Source organism: Podarcis muralis, chromosome Z (assembly GCF_964188315.1).
Source record: "Podarcis muralis chromosome Z, rPodMur119.hap1.1, whole genome shotgun sequence".
Taxonomy (NCBI): domain Eukaryota; kingdom Metazoa; phylum Chordata; class Lepidosauria; order Squamata; family Lacertidae; genus Podarcis; species Podarcis muralis.
Window position 1 is genome coordinate 9,590,905 of NC_135673.1, and position 21,789 is coordinate 9,612,693.

The 21,789-nt window shown below is 44.9% G+C and overlaps 2 protein-coding genes across 20 annotated transcripts in view; one reads left to right on the forward strand and one right to left on the reverse strand.

Annotated features, from left to right (window-relative positions):
- The window catches only part of SLC31A2 (solute carrier family 31 member 2), a 989,995-nt gene that overhangs the window by 705,046 nt on the left and 263,160 nt on the right, over positions 1 to 21,789 (forward strand). The window lies entirely within an intron of this gene.
- Positions 1 to 21,789, reverse strand: part of EHMT1 (euchromatic histone lysine methyltransferase 1) — a 139,884-nt gene that overhangs the window by 63,132 nt on the left and 54,963 nt on the right. For 11 of the 19 annotated variants that reach the window (XM_077922313.1, XM_077922312.1, XM_077922311.1 and 8 more), the window contains 2 exons: positions 9,313 to 9,400; positions 6,605 to 7,146 (listed from right to left, as the gene is read on the reverse strand). In XM_077922313.1, coding sequence (XP_077778439.1) covers positions 6,605 to 7,146; positions 9,313 to 9,400 — 630 coding nt within the window. Of the gene's footprint in view, positions 1 to 6,604; positions 7,147 to 9,312; positions 9,401 to 14,732; positions 14,787 to 16,961; positions 17,057 to 21,789 lie in introns of those variants that run through there. The other 8 variants (XM_028714986.2, XM_077922315.1, XM_077922317.1 and 5 more) reach the window with 2 other exon arrangements.

A 21,789-nucleotide genomic window follows, 5' to 3' on the forward strand; every position in this document is an offset into this window, starting at 1 on the left:
TAGCAGGGCCCAGTTTGAAGATGAAAACGGCTGTGACAGGGCCGAAGGAGCTGCTGTCAATGCGGGGCTGGAACCGCAAGGCCGACCTGTGCCACCGCTGCAGCTCCTACGTGCTTCAGCAGGTGCAGAAACTCCAGTGGGTGCAGAATGCCGCAGTGAGACTCCTTACGGGGTCCTCGCTGTGGGATCACATTCACTCGGTGCTTTACCAACTGCACTGGCTCCCAGTGGAGTATAGGATCAGGTTTAAGGTGCTGGTTTTAACCTTTAAAGCCCTATGCAGCCTAGGACCCTCATTCCTACGGGACCGCCTCTCTGGTATGTCACACAGAGGACCTTATGGTCTTCAAACTAAAATGTATTGGAGGTCCCCGGCCACAGGGAGGTTAGGCTGGCCTCAACCAGAGCCAGGGCTTTTTCGGCTGTGGCCCCGATCTGGTGGAACGCTCTGTCAGAAGAGACTAGGGCCCTGCAGGACTTGACATCTTTCTGCAGGGCCTGCAAGACAGAGCTGTTCCACCAGGCCTTTGGCCAAGGCACAGTCTGCCCTGCCCCTCCTTTGGTAATCCTCACAGAACTCTAGCCCAATGGTTGCCAATAATTTGATTTTGAATTGATTTTAAAATGAATTGATTTTAGAATGCTGTGTTACTTTTATTGTTGTTAACCGGTCTGAGCCCGGCTTCGGCTGGAGAGGGCGGGATATAAATAAAAAATTATTATTATTATTATTATTCTGCCTGGCACTGCCACCTTCACCCAACTGAGAGGTAGGCAGCAGGAGACAGGCTTGTGGGGTGCCCTCAGCCCACCTCCAGGTATGGCAAGACCAGCTTGCCAGGCCATTGAGACAGGGCAGCTGCCCGGCAAGGGCCTGCTTCTACACCGGCAGGCAAGCAGTGCTCCTGGGCACTACTCGCGAGCAGGATCTCAGCGGCCTTCACAACCGGGGGCAAGCGTTGGGGAATAGGGCAATGCTGAAAGGAGGCCCCCACACAGCTGCAGCCTCCGAGCAACATTTAGAGGGGGCCGGAGAGGCCTTCCCTCCTTCTGCTTCATGCCAGCTGCTTGCAGGGGATCAGGCCCACCACCAGGACTGTGGGGCAGAGCCCTCCCATGTGAGGGCAGAGGGGAGAAGTCTAACCCAACCCCACTCCCCAATATTGCCACCACCCGCAAACTCTCCCTCACATGACTGAGCCCCGCAAGCCTGCTGTTGTTGCTTCTGCAGTTTGGACCACCCTTGGGTTTGAATTTTATGTCTATTTATTATTAGTTTCCTTTGATCTTTAACATTTATTTGATCTTATAATTCTCTGTTTTAAATTTTCTTTAACTTTCGATTTTTGACATCGATTGGAACCTACAGATCGATTTCATTCAGATATATATTCTTTTTATATACAAACACACACTCTTCCCTCTACCCCCCTTTTTCTTTTTCTTTATTCTCCACATATATACATATATATATTGGCTTATTATTATTATTATCATCGTTGTTGTTGTTGCTGTTGTTATTTTCAATATTATTAAAAACAATAATTCCCTCTTATTATTTCTATTTTAAATTCTTTTTCTTGGGGGGGGGCAACACTTTTCTTTTAACTATATCTTCTTTTTGCTCTTACTCTACTTTCATTGGTATCTCTTAAATACCACCCCTCCCCCATTTTTATTTTATTTTATTATCATCAAATGTGTCCTCTTTTTTGCTCTTTAAAATATGGCAACCCTAACTTAGAGACCTTTTTGCATGATAAGTGACCATAATATAATATAATATAATATAATATAATATAATATAATATAATATAATATAATATAATATAATAATATAATATAATACAATATAAATCAACAACAGAGCTGTCTTCCACCAGCATTGCAATAACCTGGGTCACTTACACATGTCAGTCTCTTATATGAAATGATTAAAGAAAAGTCCCTGGGGTGTTTTCCTGGAGTCTTGCTCTCAACTAAGAGTTTCAAATTGGCTGCCGGTTCAGAGCCAACAGTGACAACAGCAATTTCAATGCAAGGAGACTTATATTTCGCAGGAAGAAGCAAATGCAACAGATGCCAAAGAGACTAAAAAATCCCAGATCGAAAACACAAACAAGAAGATAGTCCTTATATAACAGAAAGGAAGTAAAACTGCAAGATCATGGCCACCTGTCATGGATGCTTTAGTTGAGATTCCTGCATTGCACAGGGTTGGAATAGAGGACCCCTGGAGTCCCTTCATAAGATTCTATGATTCTATGGAAAGCTCAGTTGTAACACACAGACATACACATATGTACACCTTTATTTTTAAGTCCTAAAATGCTGCAGGGGGAAAGGGAAAAAACCAAACAGATGGACATTTCTTCCAAAATCTTCCCTTTATTTAAGGCAAGGGGTAAGGAACTTGATTTCTGCCCAAGGAACTGAGAAGACTCAGTTGATAGAGTATGAGGCTCTTAAATGTTATGGGTTTAAGCCCCACAATGGCCAAAAGATTCATGTACTGCAGGGGGTTTGACTAGATGACCCTAAGGGTCCCTTTTCCAACACTACAATTCCATGACCATATTCTTTCCTGGCAACTTCCTAAGGGCTGCATGCCAGGGGTAGGTAGGCAGGGCCAGAGACAAAAGTGGCTGGAGCAATTTTACCTTCATAGCTCTTGTTACGTTCGCTTCAGGTTAAATCTTTTCAGGTTGCGTCCTGCGGCGACCTGGAAGTACCGGAAAGGGTTACTTCCAGGTTTCGCCACTCGCGCATGCGCAGACGTTCAAAATGACATCATGCGCAGAAGCGGTGAATCGCAGCACGCGCAGACGCGGGTTGCGTTCTGCTCATGTTGCGAACAGGGCTCAGGAACGGATCCCATTCACAACCAGAGGTACCACTGTAGTTGAGTATCTCCTACACACACTGCTCTCCTAAATCTCATCCAGACATGTTCAAGGGTACATTCCAGGTAAGGAAAACACACTCAGGGCATGAGCAGAGTCAGTATGTGGTGTGGCCTGGGGGAAATTCCAATGGCCAGATAGAGGGGTTCAGGGAGATGGATTTGGCCCCCAGGCCTGAATTTCCCCATCTCTGTTTTAAGGCAATTTGCTTCCTGGTAAAATAAACATCCAAGGAAACCCTTCAGGATAATAGAGGAAAGTTGTCGTAAACAGAAAAGTAAGGGGTGAAAATAATGAATTAACTACCCTACTTTTTTTCAGGCACCAAAAATTAAGTAGCAACCCTGCCAGATTGGCGGCATATAAATCATCAAATTATTATTATTATCAGCTAATTTGGCTCAGAAATCAAAAGGAAGAAAAAGATCACGCATAGTATTTTTGCCATAACCAGACAATCTGATGCCTCATTTGTTTCCAGCCTAATTCACAAGTATTAAACCCGCAGGATGAAGGAACCAGAAAACTTCTTGATAATCAGATAAATCCCTTGCCCTGTTCATTTCTACCTACTGGAGATGTGTTTTTAACATAGTGAGAACTTAAAAAATCTGATCCGCACCTGCGAAACTGAAGCAGTACAGTTCATTCTAGGAAGATAATAAAGTGTTTAATAGCAAAATCAAATCATCTAACTGCTGGTCTACGCGGACTGGCAGTGGCTCTCCAGGGTTGCAGTCAGGGTTTTTCCTCCCTTCCCACTGTGGCTGAAAATATAAATGTGACACTCTTCTCAGGTTCCGCGTTAACCTCCAGTGATGACAGAAAAGCACATTTATTTCAGTAGGTCTAATCTGAAGCAAACGAACATTTTGATACAACCCTTTGTTTACACACAGTGCCTTTGCTTCAAAAGGTAGCCTAAAAAAACCTGAAAACCTGGGTGATTCTTATAAAAACCAACAGGCTTTCCACACAGGTCAATGCAGAGACATGCAACTCAAAACAGGCTGCAGACTCACAAGTTGCTGGTGAAGGGGGGTATACCCAGAAACTCAGATATATAATAAGCTATGCACCAAGTGATGTTTCAGTGATGTGTTTATGATGTTTCCAGGTCACTTCCAGGTTCAGTGAGATTCACATATACATGGTTATGTGTGTATTGAATGTGCATAAATTGGGGGGGGGGGGGGGCGCTGTCCGTAACTGTTCCAAGGAAGAGAAAAATCACAAATCCCTAGCCGCCACTATTTTCAGCTAACAAGGCAGTGGGAAGATTTTGGCAGCTGTCCAAGTACCGAAATTCTATCCTGGAGTTCCCTTTTTCAGATAAGAGGTCCACATGCCAGTGGTGGGCAGGGCATGAATGCAAATTTGTTCCTCCGTACAGTAAGCTAGTTTCTACACACATCCCGCTCTACCCTCCATCCATGCAAGAAGGAGAATCATAGAATCATAGAGTTGGAATAGACCACAAGGGCCATCGAGTCCAACCCCCTGCCAAGCAGGAAACACCATCAGGAGACATGATGAGAGTTGACATTCCAGATAAACAAAAATACTGGAGGTGCAAGTAGTATCAGTGAGGATCAGTGGCCTGGGGAGAGTTCCGAGGACCAGAAAGAGAGGCTTCAAGGGGCGCACTTGGCCTCCAGCCCTGCAATTCCCTACCTCTGCACTAACATCTACAATACGTAGCCTTTCTCCATTCTATACCTTGGCTCAATGCTGGTGAGTTTCTCTGCTTACCCTCATGAATTGCTGGAAGAATCAAGGCATCTTCAAGCAGCCTTTTACCTGAATGACTTATATATACAGTGGTACCTCTGGTTGCGAACGGGATCCATTCCGGAAGCCCATTTGCAAACTGAAAAGAATGCAACCCGCGTCTGTGCACGCACGGGTCACGATTCGCCGTTTCTGCATATGCACGTGACGTCATTTTGCGCGTCAGTGCATGCATGAGCGGCGAAACCCGGAAGTAACCCTTTCTGGTACTTCCGGGTCACCGCAGGACGCAATCTGAAAACGTGCAACCTGAAACAAACATAACATGAGGTAAAGGTAAAGGGACCCCTGACCATTAGGTCCAGTCGTGGCCGACTCTGGGGTTGCGGCGCTCATCTCGCTTTACTGGCCGAGGGAGCCGGCGTACAGCTTCCGGGTCATGTGGCCAGCAAATATAACCTGCTTCTGGCAAACCAGAGCAGCACACGGAAACGCCATTTACCTTCCCGCTGGAGCGGTACCTATTTATCTACTTGCACTTTGACGTGCTCTGACTATACAACTTCAAGCAATCCCTTCCTGCACCTTAAATACACTTGCCAGGCATCAGGTGAGAATAGGCTGTTGGAAACACATTTCTGAAAGGTGAACCACCACTACCACAATCCTAGGTCCCTGTTAACAACACACAAGTGCAGGAGCCTTTAAAAATCAATGCCAGGTGGAAGAATTATAGAGCTGTTTATGCACTCTGAGCAAAGCCTCCCTGAACACAATGCCAGATATCTACAGCCTGCCCCAGGGCAGCTGCTCTGGAAAATGTGGAAGGATTGCTGATGAGCCAATAAATCCAAGAACCAAGAATCTACTGGCAAGCTTAAAGAAGACCTGAGCTTCATGCAAGAATCACACATGTGTAAGTTGTGTAAATGTTTATCGATCAATGTCTTGGGTGCCTGGCTGTATAAAGCTCAGCCACATGATCTTCTAGAGATAGATAGATAGATATTTGTATATAAAAAATACAAATAGAGATACAATTACACCAGGGCAGATCTTAAAGGCATGAAACCATCAAGCCAGTTCCTTGTGCACTGTCTGCAAGCGATGGGAGAAACACAGGTATCATCCCCTTCCGAAGCAGGAGGGAGAGAGATATCAACTGCTCTTGTTACAGGATGAGCACAGAATGTTCCAGCTATACAATTTACTGAAGGAAATGAGTGGGTGAATGCAAAAACCACTTCAAAGGACACTTGCTGGTCACGGTGCTCCTACAACAGGGGTTCTCGACCTTTGCAACATCTGTGGGCACCTTTGGATTTTTTGAGGGAGTACTACAGATATTACTCTTCTGATCAAGTCTCTCTCACTGACCCTGAATCAGCCGCCGCTCCTCAAACAATAGGCAGAAAGAAAACGTGCACACATTCCCTTCCTTTTCCAAGGGATCTGTTTGAAAGCTGGACCCATTAACCTTAGCCTGGAAAAGCACATAGAGCTTGAAGAGGAAGTGGGAAAGAGTGCCCCTCTTCCCACTTCCTCCTTCAGCTCTATGCACTTTTCAAGTGAGAAAAGAAGTAACCGCCTCACCTCGTCGTGACCAAGGGGACAGTGTATGCGTGTGTTCAGAGAATGGGAACCAGGGCAGGACCTGAAGGCTGCTGTTGTGTTCACTGGCACCACATTGGCAACTCCTGTCCTAGAAGATCACAAAATCTTTTTCTAAATCAAAGTTACAGATAAAGTAACTCTAGACTGAGTTTGCCCCAGAAGTCATTCTTCTCGGGAGCTGGGAACCCCCAGAATTCTACAGAGACATTCAAGTTTGACAGACACCTGGGGAGAGAATAAATGCTGCACAACAGCCTCAAGCTTACACTGGCCCACACTCACACACACCCAACCTCTACACACCCACACACACCTCGCCCCACAATTTATTAGCAGATACTTTATGTATACTTTACCAGGCTAGAGGAGGGCTTGGGCATCGTCTTTCGAGCTCTGTGGATCTTGACGCTGGCAGGCGCCGCTGCTGATTTCTTAGCCTCCATTTCATTCCCACCCTCCCCAGACTTAGCCGGCAGAGCAGCCTGTGCCTGGGAGAAGGTGCTCATCGCCTTTGCTTTGCCTCCTCCTGCGGGAAGTGTCTTCGTGGCAAAAGCCCCACTAGAAGTCCGTTTGGGCGGCCCATGAGCCATCTGCTTCGGCAAAATGTAGCCATTGCTCCCCGTGACCGAAGTATGCATGAAATCGTTTGCTTTTATGTGGTTCTGCTTCCCAGTGTCACTGTCTCTCTCAGAAATGCCATTCTCTGCTACTCTGCTCAGCTTCGCAGTGGAGTCCCCTTGGCTCACTTTTACACTGTCCTGAGGGTTCTTAGCTGCATTTGTGTGGCTCTTGGCTTCGTTGCTTTCATAGGAGCCATTGGTTTCACCTCCAGGGGCCATCTTTGGCTCTCCAATTTGCTTCTCTATGGCATTTTCATCTGCTGCCATAGCATTAAATCCTGGAGGCAGAAAAAGAGGGGGATAGATGGAGTGAAGGCTGAAAGGAACATACAGGCCACAGCTCAGTGGCTGAGCACCTGCTTTCTATGCATATAAAGTTTCAGATTCAAACCCCAGCAACTCCAAGTACAATCCCCTCGGCCAGTGTATAAAATACTGACCTAGATGGACCACTGGTCTGACTCAATATACAGCGACTTCCTATGTTCTTCCAAGCATAAGGAAACCTTGGCTATTTGAGGCCAAAAGCACATCTCCACCATCCAATTCTCAAAGTAAGATGACTCTGGGAACCTGAAAGCAGCACCTGGTGCAACAGTATTTCCCCACTTATGACTCCCAGCTACTGGTTTTCAACAGCATACTGGAAGAGAGCTCCTGCTCTTTGGAACTCCCTTCCATTTCGTGTCAGACAGGTGCTGTCTCTGTCATCTTATCAGTGCCTAGCAAAGACCTTCCTCTTTCACCCAGCCTTTTATAAGTGATATTTATATTCCAATCTGGATCTATATTGGAAATATTTTAAATATACGCCTCCCCAAAGTGTGCCCCAGTCATTTATGCAACAATTCAGATATACATCTGAAGAATTTATTTTATTATTCTTAGAATTTGTAAAGGCAGTGCTATTGTATTTAACAGTTTATTAAAATGATTATATTATTGCTTATTCTTTAACCCACAAACTAGTTGGCTCCTTTGATAACTATACCAATATAGGGGGAAACTTGTCTAGGCACCCACTGAAGATATTTTTATTCAAGAACGGCTTTCCACAATATGGATTACTTATTGTATACAATATTTGCAGATATGGTTTCAATCAACTTACTTTATTTTATTTGTTCTACAAAGCAAAGTTCATAAAGCATCTCATTATTTTAATAACCATAGTATTACTTTTCTACTGCAATGAATGCCCTTCCGGAATACTCTCTCTCTCTCTCTCTCTCTCTCTCTCTCTCTCTCTCTCTCTGTGTGTGTGTGTGTGTGTGTGTGTGTGTTTATGTATATAGGTGTGGGTGTGGGTACACAAACACACACACACACACCTTCTGCACTAGAATCCTCATTTTCATCAAAAACCAGTGCAGTATTACGAAAATTATGGCCCTTACTCCTTGATAACTATCTTGATCTTCATTGAGTGTGTATTTGTGGGGGGAGGATCGCTGAAGTACAAGGATGAGCACAAATATTCTCAACAATTTCACACCTTTTCTACAGACACTATTTCTGCAGATGACCAGAAACTAGCTCAACCAAAATCTCCCACGTTCAAAGCCAACACTCTTTCTTGTCCACCTTACAGCATGGGAGTTCTTATGCTTATAAGAAAGGACATTTCTCAAATTGTCCCTCAAGATTAATCTCAGGCAAGTCTACCCTCCCACAACAGGGTCATGAGGATATAAAATGAGCTAATTCCACACATGCTGCCTCAAATTTAAGATAGTATGCAACTGTAAGTAGACAAACAAGGTGGACATTCTCAACAGAAAACAAACATTTTGGTGGTTTCTTCAAATTCACATTTCATTGAGGAATTCTGATAGATATCTGTGTCACTGAACTGCAAGAGTATTGCAGCTGTTAAATAACACTATAAACATTTCAAGTTGTGTGTATACCTGTGGTGGTTTATATTCATTTTTTAAATGGTTTTCCCTTGACGGGGAGCATTGTAAGACACAGAGGTTGAACACGCCTGCTAAAGGAATTTTTTGCTACAATTAAAAATCTAAGATCTACATTCACTTTGTCCTCTCTTAGGGACTTGACCAGTGCAGATTTTACCAATGAGATTCAGAAAGGAAATAAAATGTGTGTTTTAAACCCATTCCATAGCTCCAAGACCTAGATCGTAATTCTACTTGCTTGGGAATAAGCATCACTGAACTCAATAGGACTTGCTTCTGGGTTGACCCGCGTAGGATTGTGTTACATTTATTTGGGGTGTCTTCTGCACACTGCCTGAATATATGCCGATAACGAATTCACCCGGTCAAATACCATGGTTGTTTGCCTGCATTCTTGCTTTAATGTAAGGTTTTCCTCCCTTAACACCAGGCACCCTAAGGTTTACAAGAGGGCCCAGAAGTGCAAGAGTTCTGGCCTGAAAAGGATGCCCATAAGGTCAGCCCCGAGCAGAATGCATTGCTTACCTTCTTCCTTGCTGTTGGTGATATCTTTCAGCAGCTCTGTCTTCATACAAATCTCTCTTCTGGCTTCTCCTTTACTCATTAGAGCTTGCTAAATGGAATAGAAGGGAGGAGAGGAATTTCAGATTCTTATATGCTTATAAATTAGCAAGAGGCACTGCTGAGTAGGACATGCTTTCATCCCCAAACCAGATCTGAGTCCCATAGGCCAAAAAAAAAAAATGTACTCCCAAGTAACTGCAACAAGAAACTGCCAGAAAGTTACAAGGAAGTGTAGTGGTTATACCCTGACCAGATGATCATTGGAGAATGGATAGAAGCAACAACAATCAGCTGATTGTTGACATTGACAAATGCCAACTGTGCAAGACCCACAACTCCCATCAACCCTGACATCATATATGAGCATGGCTTGGCCACATGGAGAGGCTTGGTGGGACTAATTAGGAAAGCGAGTTGGTGGTTTCCCACTGCTGGGTTAAAAGAGCTAAGTCTGGAGTAGAATAACTTCGATTCAAATTATTATTACTGTTATCATCACCATTAATTTATTAATTGCCTTCTATAAAATTGTCTGAAGGTGATGATGCACAATAAAAGCTGCAAAACAAACAAATAGTTAAAAGTACAAAAAAGCAGCCAACACATTTAAAACAAAACAAAACCAATATAAACTAGGTACATGTGGCAAAGATCCATTTATCCAGCTGGGGTAACAGAAAGAAGCAAACTGCTTTTGGAAAGTGAAGATAGTGGAATAGGAATGCTAATCTACACAATGGGGGCAGCCACTCCAAAAGCTCTGCTCTGAGTTACTGCAGAGTGGGACTTCTGAGATCTTTGGAACTTGCAGGAGAAACTCACCTGCAGACCACTGGTTATATAAGGGTTTAAGGCAGTCTCTGGCCTTCCCATATAATCTTCACTACATGGGTCTAATTCAAGCCAGAACTCTCACCCTAACCTTGTGTTCCTTATATGTCTATCCTCCAGCCAGGAAAGCAAGATGCTTGCCAGCCAGACAAAAAGACTCAAGGAGGATATGTGGTTGAGGGGAGTGCATTGCCTAAGGCGGCCTTTCTGAACCTTGGGTCCCTGTATGTTGTTGGACTACAACACCCATCATCCCTGACCACTGGTCCTGCTAGCTAGGGATGATGGGAGTTGTAGTCCAATAAAATACGGGGACCTAAGGTTCAGAAAGACTGGTCTGAGGAGGCTCCCAAGGGCGAGGCAGGGTCCTAGAGAGCCACATTTGGCCTCTAGGTCTGAGGTTTCCCACCCCTGATGTAAAAAGAGTCTCTGCTAAGAAGTCTCGGATCTTCAAAAGCTGCTCCCACTCAGAGCAGATAGTTTTGGGCTATTAAGACCAATTATCTAACCCAGAAATGAACAAATAAAGCAGCTTCACATTTCCATATAACTTTTTCTCCGGTCTATGTACTTAGGAATACAGGCAATAATAGGCCGAATATAGGAACATAAAAATGAAATGAAGTATCCGGAGGGGATGGGGATGACGACAAAAAATATTTCCAAAAAAAGCAAGACTAAGCTAACAGTAAAAATAATCACTTAAGTCCTATAGTGCAGCAGAGTTAAGTGTTTGAAACAAACCCTGGCGATCTAGATAACGCATCCAACTCAAAACCTCCAAGTAATTAACGTTAAGAAGAGCCATGCTCAATCAGTCGATGGCATATCTAGTAGAGCATCACATTCTCAAAGATGCCAACCAAATGCCTGTGTGAACCCTTAAAGTAGGACCTGAGCACAAGAGCCCACCTGCCCTTTCCTGTGCCTTCCAGCAACTAGCATTCAGAAGCATCCCTACATCCAACCACAGAGGTAGAACACAGCCTCCATCATGGCTAGCAGTCGCTGATCAACCTTATTCTCCATTAATCTGTGCAGCCCAAGTTAGTGGCCATCACTGCCTCCTGTAAGAGAGGGTTCCACGTGCGGTGTAAAAAAATAGTATTTTCTTCTGTCTGTCCTGAACCTTCCAACGTCCAACTTCACTGGATGTCCGCTAGTTCCAGTGTTATGAGAGAGAGGCAAAAGCTTTTCTCTATCCACTTCTCCATGCCTTGCAAAGTTTCATAAACTTCTACCATGTCACTTCTGACTTGCCTTTCCTCTAAGCTACAAAGTCCCAGGCACTGCAGCCGAGGTGAACTGCTCCATACCCTTTATCGTTTTTGATGGACAGGAAGACAATCTGGTTCCTCTTCGGAACCTGTTGCTCCACTCCTCCAAAAACAACACAGAAGAACTGATTCCTTTCTTCGAAGGTGAAAAAGAAGTCTAGACGAACAACTATGAAAGGTTTTTGCTGCCTGGACATGCGCTGCTTCTGCGTTCAGTGCAGCAAAAGCCCGTATGTCGCCTGGCACAAGGCTGGTGCTCGGCAGCCATTTCTTTTATTGAGTTTGTATTGAATTGCACTGTTTACTTCATTCACTTTCTGCCGTATTTCTATCCTATTGTGTTTATGACGTGGTTGTGGCTATTGTAATGCTGGCTAATTTTAATGTCACTGCTATTATTGTGAGCCGCTTTGAGCTGAAGATTGTCACTGGAAAAACAAAATACAACTATTAACTAAATTCAAAAGCTAAAGCGTTTTGTTTTGCAGAACCCCCTCTTCTGCTTGAATTTGTATTGTTCCATTCCGTTTGTGTGTTTTATAACTGCAATGGTTTCATTTGCTTTTATAATTGTATACAGTCATACCTCGGGTTACAGATGCTTCAGGTTGCGTTTTTTCGGATTGCGGACCACTGAAACCCGGAACTACCGTAACGGATTACTTCCAGGTTTCGGCAGTTGCGCATGCGCAGAAGCACTAAATCACGCTTTGCGCATGCGCAGACGTGCCGCTCCTGCACGGATCATGTTCGCAACCCGAGCGTCCACTGTATTCTATTGCTGCAAACCACCTTGGGATCTTATGGCAAAGGGACCTTACGAAGATATAAACAATGTAAGTAATTCTCCCTATCTCCCAGAGATCTGGGGGAATGGCTATAACCCAGTGGTGGAGAATATTATATGCTTTGCCTGCAGAAAAACCCCAGTTCCATCCCTGGCATCACCAGGTTTTTTTGTGTTTATACAAAAGAAAAATAATAATAGGATGAAGTAGCAAAATGTGGGAAATGAACCTGTCTCCACTCAAGACCTCAAAGAGCTGCTGCCAGTCCGAGTTGACAATACTGGGCTAAGACTGACAAATGGTCTGACTCTGTATAACACTGGTTCATAGGTTCCTGGAAAGGCCCACAGCTCAGTTCTGGAGCATCTGCTTTGCCTGCAGAAAGGTCCAGGTTCAATCCCCGGCAGCCACAAGTAGGGCTGGGCAAGGACTGAGCTAGGTGGGCCAATAGTTCCACCTGGCAAAAGACAGCTTCTTATGCTCCTGGTAAGAGTACAGTGGACACTCGGGTTGTGAACATGATCTGTGTGGGATGCATGTGCACAAGCTGCAGCGTCCGCAACCCACAGTGGCGCGTCTGCGCACACGCGGGTTGTAATTCGGTGTTTCTGTGCATGCGCAAAGCGCGATTTAGCACTTCTGCGCATGCACGACTGCCGAAACCCGGAAGTAACCCGTTCTGGTACTTTCGGGTTTTGGCAGCCTGCAACCCGAAAAAACACAACCTGAAGCGTCTGTAACCCGAGTTATGACTGTAAAATACTTGGCTGTGCTCAGAAGCAAGTGCACTGTGTTAAATGAATTCTTGCAGACAAGAAGGTATGTGTCCTTTTGCACCCCAGATCCTTCCTGCTACAGTCAGTGAGCATTTTGCTTTTCCCTCTCACCAGATGTGCCAATAGGAAGCCTGCAAGCAGGACCTCAGAGCACAACAGCACTCTCTTCTCACTTGCGACTCCCAGTAACTGACACTCAGAGGCAAAACGCCTCTGACAGCGGAAGAAGACCACAGTCAATGTCTCCAGTAGTCACTGCTAGCCTTGTCCTCCATGAATTTGCCTTCCAAGAGGCCCCCCCTTTTGCCAGTCCCAGTGTCAGTCTGGGACACACTGAACAGGCGCAGCATCAGAGGGTGAGCAAACATGAATCAGGTGTGTAGCATATACCGAAGCAGCTCCCTTTCAAGGGAGACCCAGAATCCTAGGAACTAATCCAATGTTTCATCTGTTAAGAGGTGTTTTTCATGGCTGCAAACAAAGTGCAAGCCATGAAAAAGAAAAACCAGGGCACTCAATGTTAGCATAAAAACAGGGAACATGGGGAGCTGCCTTATACTGAGTCAGACCCATTGGTCCATCCAGCTCAGTATTGTATAGACACTGACTGGCAGAGGCTCTCCAGGGTTTCAGGCAGGGAACATGTTCAGCTCCAAATGGATATGCCAGGGATTGAACCTGGGACGATGAGCATGCATATGGCAAGAGCTCTAACACAGGGCTATGGCCCTTTTGCATCTATGCTCACCAAAAGCAATTTCTCTCACTATCCCAGCCCCATAATAAAAATTGGCAGGCAGGCATTTCATTTGTGTGCTTCAATTCCAGCAAAACGCCACAGGGTTTGAGGTGGCTGGTTTGATTGCTATACTTGAGGATCTTTGAAACAGACACCCCTATCAAACAAGGTAGGTATTGTTTAGGGACAGAGAGGAAATTCAGAATTCTCTGAAGCACCTGGGAAACCAGAACATACTGTAGAGCAACCTTCACCAACCTAGTGCTCTCCAGATACTGTGGGCTACAATTCCCATCAGCCCCAGCCAACACAGCTGGCAAAGGCTTTTGCAGGTAGTCAACAGAATAGGCTATGAAGACAGAGCAAGCTGTAACCAACAGTTTGAACACTTCCACAAAGTTCATGCAACAATGCTTTTCAAAGACAATGCACAATGTGCTCACGATCCCTACCTCCAGGAATGCAAAAACAGCTATCCCATTAGACACTTTTGCCAGCCTTGTATGCACTGAGCACCATTTGCAGCCATTCTTCCAAGAGCTCCTTATTTTCTTTTAAAATTAAGTTTCACTCCACCAAAAGACAACATCCCAAATCCAACAGTGGTGTTTAAATGAGGACTATTTTATCTCTTTGTCTTGTAGGGAGAAGGGGAGTGGGGAACGACAGGTTTTGAAGTGTCTTATAACCAAAGGAGGCACTTGCTTCAACTCCATGAAAATGCCAAGGATGCAAACTCCCTCCACCTTGATCAAATCATAAATATGAACTGCAGTCAGCATTTGCAAGCCTGAATGGTATTTCTCACAAAACAGAGCCATGGAGAACCCTACACCCTGCCCCAAAGACGACACTCGAGCCACACACTGCTCCCCACAAATCAGCCACAGACTGCAATGCCCCACCAGCTCCTTCCAAACACCCACCAAAGCCCACCCCAACATGTTTCCCCCAACAACTGTGACAGTACCTCCATTTCTCCTCCCACACCCACTTAAATGCAAAGCAAACTTCCCTTCTGCTCACACTCCACCATGCCCCAATCTGTCGGCTCCTGATTGGCAGAGAAATCTTATACCCAACCCTCCCATGCAGAGAAATGTCTGCTCTAACAGCACTCCCAAACAAAAGCCAACGGCCAAGCAAAGACTGCTTCAGAATAAGAGTCTCCTAATCACTCTCCTCCCTCCCTTTCCCTACAGCTGTCTTCCTCCATTCTCCCTGCCCACAACAGAGTGATTATTAATCTTCGGCTGCTGGAGATTCATCACAAAGGTTAGGCATACATATGCATTTATATGACATGCAGACACAGAAACACAGTGGAAAAATCATTGCATCTCAAAGCCTAGAGCTGGTGAGGCCCCTTTGTAGAGGCTTTTTTTTTTAAAGATAGGGGGTGGGGGATATGGCAATCCAAAGAGCTCAAGCTAGGAATGGTTTTCCATTCCATTTCTGAGTCCCGTTCTCCGCTGCTACCTTGGAATGACAGAAGGTGCATGCAAGGAATGCTCCTGAAGACCCCATGGATGAGCATCTTTTCCAAACACTAAACCAGATCCATTAAGAGCAAAGCCTCAAAACCCTATCCTGGAGCAACTTGCATCTATCTAATGAGAACGTACTAAAAGGAGCCACTACACATGCATTTCAACAGCAAAGCACAGCTTTTTTCGGCCTTCACTCCTCCTACTCTTCCCCACACCCTTCCTCACACAGAGGAGGTGTTCAATATGCTAAGGTGCCATCCTTAACTGGGCTTCTCTTGGTCTGTGGTTTTGTTGATGATGTTGTTTTGAAATTATCATTTGGAAGCGCACACACACACACACAAAAGGGAAACCCAGAAGCAACGCCTTCTTATTTCAACTGAAATAGGTCAACCCACAGAAGACATGCAGGAAACAAATCAAGGGGAGGCTAACATCTAGCCATGCTAGTATAAAAATACTGTACCCAGCCAGAGCAAAATCTGCATGCAGGAAATTGGACCCACACCTCCCAAAAAACAACCAGAAGGAATGTTCTGAAAGGCCTATAAAGCACACACAGATGCATGGAGCAAAATGATTCAGAAGAGCTAGGCTGCCCTTCCCATCTCTTGCAACACAGCCCCACATCCCACCCAACACAAGGGTCTAATGCTTTCTAGAGTCACAACGTCACACCTCCATCTCTAGTAAAAAGAAACCCCACACCAACACAAAAACCCACCGCATTCTAATCACGTACTCCAGGATTTTGTTTCGCCAAAGAAACTATTCACATACTGTGGAAAAACAGCCTAAGCATGCAATATGTATAGGAGGCAAAACTGATAGACAAAAGCCCTTAATAATAAATAAAATAATGCAACTCCCAACAACTAGAGATTAAAACCACGCAGCATCCTTTATACCTTGCTGATTCTTATTTAACTGGCCTCCTTAACACTGGCAGGGCAGGAAGGGAAACAAGGAAGCAAAGCGTTTTCGTTGCCAATTATTAACCAGTATTAATTTTACTGATTTATTTTTGAAAATAATTAAAATGCAGATGCAGTTCCAGAGAAGGATATTTTGAAAAGCATTTTATAGGCGTGATTTCTGATACCCCAAGCACACCGAAGATGCCCATAAATGATGCTGCACATTCCTGAATAAGACCCCCCAAAAAATGGAGGATGCAAAAAAAAAGAGGGAAGGTTGTTGGTTTACATCATCATTTTTCCCCACTGCCTCTTTGCAGGTTGAGGCCCTTTGCAGGATGGGGCCCACAGCAATCAAACAAAGAAATCTCCCTCCCTATTGTTCTCAGGTGTGCCTTTTAATATTCAAAAGCATTTCATAAGGCCAGCTCACCAAGACAATACCTCTTGTCTAGCACAGCTATTAAACGCCCCCCCCCCCACATTCACACACATAAGAGGAAAGGAATCACAGAGGCCCTTTGAGCTATTAAGCATTAATTGCAAGGGTCAATGCAGAACTCCATGCCCAAACACACAGTAGAGAAAATGTCTCTTTGCTCAGGCTGTCATTGCTACCCTCCCCTCCAAAAAAATACTGCAGTATTACCCTGAACCTCTGGTCTCATAACCCCAAGGGTAGGGGAAAGACACAACAGGAAGGGAGGAGGGAGATGAAAGAAGAGCATTTAAGGTGCTATCCTAAGCACACTTACCTGGAAGTAAGTCTCAAGGATATAAAATGGGACTTACTTAAGGGTAAACATGCTTAGGATCTGTCTGGCAAACTAGGACCTTCTTGATGGCAGGAAACAGTCCATTTCGAAAACCTCAGGCCACTAGAAGACCTACAAGAGTAACAAGAACAAAGCATTATAAAGGGAGAGAAGAGGCAATGCAAACCCAACTAGGATTGTTGGCCCATAGAAATACAAAGAATGAATATGAGAATATATAGCGAGATAGATGTTAGATAGATAAAGATCACACAGAGAGAGAGAGAGAATATTCACTTCCCAGAAGTTACCATTTTGAATAAAGGTTGCCCCCCTTCACCCCCAAATAATCAGAACTGCCCTTCTCCTTTCCTTCCCCTGTACCTGGCTGATTCTAAATTTCAGAAGATTAGATGGAGAGAATTCAGACAGGTATGAGATAAAACACAACAAGGGTGCCCATCCCCATTGCCCCCAAACATGTGCTTGTGAAATGGGAGTGTGCAAGGCCTCCCCACCAAGGAGTGCAAAAAAATGTTCAAAATGAGACTCAGCCAGTAGGAGGAAAAGGCCAAAGTAAACCAGGCACTCTAGCTAAAGGGCGGGTGGGGAGGGTTTCAGCATGAGGAACAGAGAGAGAAAAGCTGTGAGGAGGGGGGAGGACTAAGAGGAAGGAACTACACCCAAAGGTCTATATCCCCACTAAGCCCAGATAAAGTCATCAGCTAAGACTTGGTCCCTTTTGGAACAGCATTTAAGCAAGCAAACAAAGCCCAAGCAAAAAAACAAGGCATCTTCACCACCCAGTAGCCAAGAAAGACCCCAGGAAGAGCAGCAGATCCCTTTACAAGCTCCCAGACACAGCCTACAAGGCCCTACTCCCAGAAGTCTCGTTTCTGCTCTGTCATGGGGGATGGAGCCTGGCCTTTCCCTTCAATCCCCAAAATTGCTCTGAATTAGATCATCTCCTCTCAGATCACCTCCCCCTACAGGCTGCTTTGTGAGCATGCTCCGGCTCAGCTGAGGACTGCCATTTCATAACTGCATTGTTTACAGACATACGACGACCTGCCATTTTTTCCCCTTCTCTTTCCTTTTTTGCCAGAAGAAGCAGCTAGTGTTTGCAACGTGAGGAGAGCCTCTTCTCTCTCTGTTCAACACCCCCGGCCCAGTTTTGAAAGGCACCTCTCTCTGAAAAATTTTATATATATATATATATATAGCCAACTAAGAAACAACAGGGCGGGTTCCACGTTTTCAGGTCTAAAGCCATTTGGGCTCTTAAAAAAAGAAGAAAAGGAATGCAAGAATCCAGCCCAGTAGAAAACATGTCCTGCAGGAACTGCCCTTGAAATGGGAAGCAAGAATTCCAGGTGGCATTTTGTGACTGAATGCCAATCCTCCCTGATGCCTTCCAGTGGGGGGTTTCTTTTGGGGGGTAGGGGGGAGTAGGGAGAGGAAGAAAGGGTTGCCCATGTGTTATTTCCCTTCAACAAATGGAGTTGCTAAATTCCAGCAAAATAGCTACTTCCATCTTCAAATGCAAGCCCACACACATGTCTGCAAGAGGCACCGGCAAACAAAAGAAGGCATCCCCAATGTGGATGGCGCAAAAAAAGCCCTACAAAGTAGCCAAGAGCCATCTCCTCTGGGCACAGGTAACCCACCTGCCTACCAAGTATTACCTTAAACTAAAGCCCCAAACCAAAAGGAAGGGAGGAAAGCACAGATCCTCTCAAAAATGAAAAAAGATAAAGGAATATGCATTTTAAGGGGGTGGCTTTCCCAAATAATTCCCTCTTAGCACCACTCTGGTTCCTCTTTCTGGGCATTAATAATTTGGACATCAGCGGTACTGTCTGCAATAGGAGAAGGTTGAGGACGCCCCAAAGCAGCAAATTTCCAGGGAATGTATAGTTTGTGCAAACGATTTCTTTTTCTTTTTTTAAAAGCACATTCGTGCAGGCATATACTGTGCACTTAGATCAGGGGGATTTACCAGATTATCGTATGTTCTGGAGACTGTTAGGCACAGTGAATCTGCCACCCTCTTAAAGCAATTCAAACACAGCGATTAGCGGCAACCAAATCTGTACAAATGAAATTTCAAAATTGCTAGCGTGTCTCACACACACACAAGCTCCTCATACAGGGTTAAAAAACAAAAGCTTGCTAAAGCCCCCAGGTGACTTTTAAAAAGGGAAGGAATTCTCGAACTTACTTAACACCGCATCTTTGAAGACTCTAGGATATATTCCCCCCCCCCCCAAAATAAACCCTACTTCAAATGTTTTTGGGGGTTGATTTCTAGAAACAGGCAAGTGCTTGTTTTATCAGCTTGTTTTTTTACTTTTATATCTTGCCTTTCTTCCATCACAGAACCCAAGAGCTGTGTTCAAAGAAGCACACACTAAGAAAGAGAGGGGAGTAGCTGTACAGGAAGAGGAACAGTTCAAGGGTAGAGTATCAGCTTGGCATGCAAAGATTAAATTCCCTGGCGTTTCCCTCTTTGAAACCCCGAAGAGTCACTGCGAGTCAGCGCTGACTATACAGAGCTAGATGGACCAATGGTATGACCCTGCATAACGCTATGCTCCTAGTTCTTTTGCGTTAAGGACCATAGCTCACTGGCAGAGCAAATACTTTGAATGTAGAAGGTCCCAGATTCAGTCACTGGCCTTTCCAGGTAGGACTGGGAAAGATTCCCTGTTTGAAACCCTGGAGAGTGCCTACCCATGTTATTTGCTTGATGGAACCACGGCCTGACTCTGTGTAAGGTAGCTTCTTGCATCCCCAGATAGACAGTCAACACACCTGGCCAGCCCTGCTCTTCCACAAGACATTAAATTCGAAAGCTTGTCACACCAAGGAACCAGCTTTTGCTTTTTAAAACAAACAGAACTGGCATCAGCAGAACACCCAAGAGGTCATGCACAAGGGCCCTTGTTGGACACAAGAAGGATGGACAGACAGTAAGAGCTTGGAGTAAAAATGAAATTTTCCATAGCAGCAGGTCCTAAAATCCTCATCCTCTATAGGACTCCTGGAGGCTGTTGGCTTTTTAATAGAATGTGCTCAAACGGACGAGGAAGCAGGTAACATGGAGACACCTACCCGGATGGTTTAATTTACAGGGTGTGCTATGTGCTGCACAAGACAACCATGAGGAAATGATCCACTGTGATTCTATGATCTAGACCAGGGTTTCTCAAACCTGGGTCCCCAGCGGTTGTTGGGCTACAATTTCCATCATCATCCCTGACCACTGGTCCTGCCAGCTAGGGAAGATGGGTGATGTAGTCCAACAGCTGAGGACCCAGGTTTGAAAAGCACTAGTCTAGACACAGAGCTGTTTGCCTTCCAACAGGTCAGACTATTGGTCTGCCTAGCCCACAATCATCTCCTTAGAAGTTGTGTTACCATTTGTGCCACCTCCCAACCTTTGGTGTTTTAAGCTGTTTTAAGCATGATGTTAGCTGTTATCTACCTGTCTTCCATAAGCTTCTTCAGGATTCCTCTTTCATGCACTCTCCTCAAATCAATATCCATACACCTAGAAAATGGAAGCTGCAGTGCAGCTGAGGTAAGTAGATTTCAGGCAGCCAGTATATCTGCGCAGGTGCCAGCTTCAGCAAATAGAAGTTTGGCACAAGGAAATGAATAGGGTAACACGCATTGGGTGAAGACAACCTTGCCACCTCTCTGACATGTGCAGCAAAGTAAAGAAAAACAACTTGAAACATGGGGGGGATAAATTTCACAGTGTTTCCAGCTGCTAATATTTACATAGCCTCACTGGATGGTCACTGGACCACTCCATGGTCTTAGGCAAACAGAAGTGTTTTACATCATCTGTTGCCCAATCCTTATAACTGAAGATGTCAGGGACCAAACCTGGAACTTTTTGCTAACAAAACATGGAATCCACCACTGAGTTATATCCCTTGCCCTAACACAGAGTTCTGCAACCTTGGGTTCCAAATATGCTGTTGGGCTGCAACTCCCTTACCCTGACCACTGAGGAAAGGCCACAGCTCAGTAGCAGAACATCCACATTTCAGGCAGAAGGAACAAGGTATCTTCTGCAAGAAAAAAAAAGAATTCTCTGCAAGATCTCTTTCGTTCTCCAGTACAGTACTATTCACATCTCAGAGGGCACCATTATAAGGATAAATGAGAAAAGACACATCAGTAATCACATTAAAAGAGTTGAAGATCAGAGTTGAAAATCAGCCCTGAGTGCTCACTGGAAGAACAGATCCTGAAGCTGAGGCTACAATACTTTGGCCACCTCATGAGAAGAGAAGACACCCTGGAAAAGACCCTGATGCTGGGAAAGATGGAGGGCACAAGGAGAAGGGGACGACAGAGGATGAGATGGTTGGACAGTGTTCTCGAAGTTACAAACATGAGTTTGACCAAACTGCGGGAGGCAGTGGAAGACAGGAGTGCCTGGCGTGCTCTGGTCCATGGGGTCACAAAGAGTCGGACACGACTAAACAACAACAACAGGGTTGAAGATAAATAGATAAAATGGCTGCACCAAGTTGGGGTTAACAATTCCCATCATGTGTGCAGTGACTCCCAATTCTGAGTCCAGTTTCCTTACCCTCAAGTGTTGCTGCATCACGTGGTGATGGCAGGTGACTCCCTATGGAGGGAGACAGAGGCAGCAGTGTGCATTTCAGTTGCCTCTACACAAATGCACAGAATATAATAAATAAGCAAGCAAAAACTTGACCTCTTAATACATGGTGGAAAATATGACCAAATAAGCATTACTGAAACTCATGACTGGAACGTAGAAACTGAGGGGTACAATCTGCTTAAAAGGAATAGGCCAAGCAGGAAGGGAGAAGTAGAAG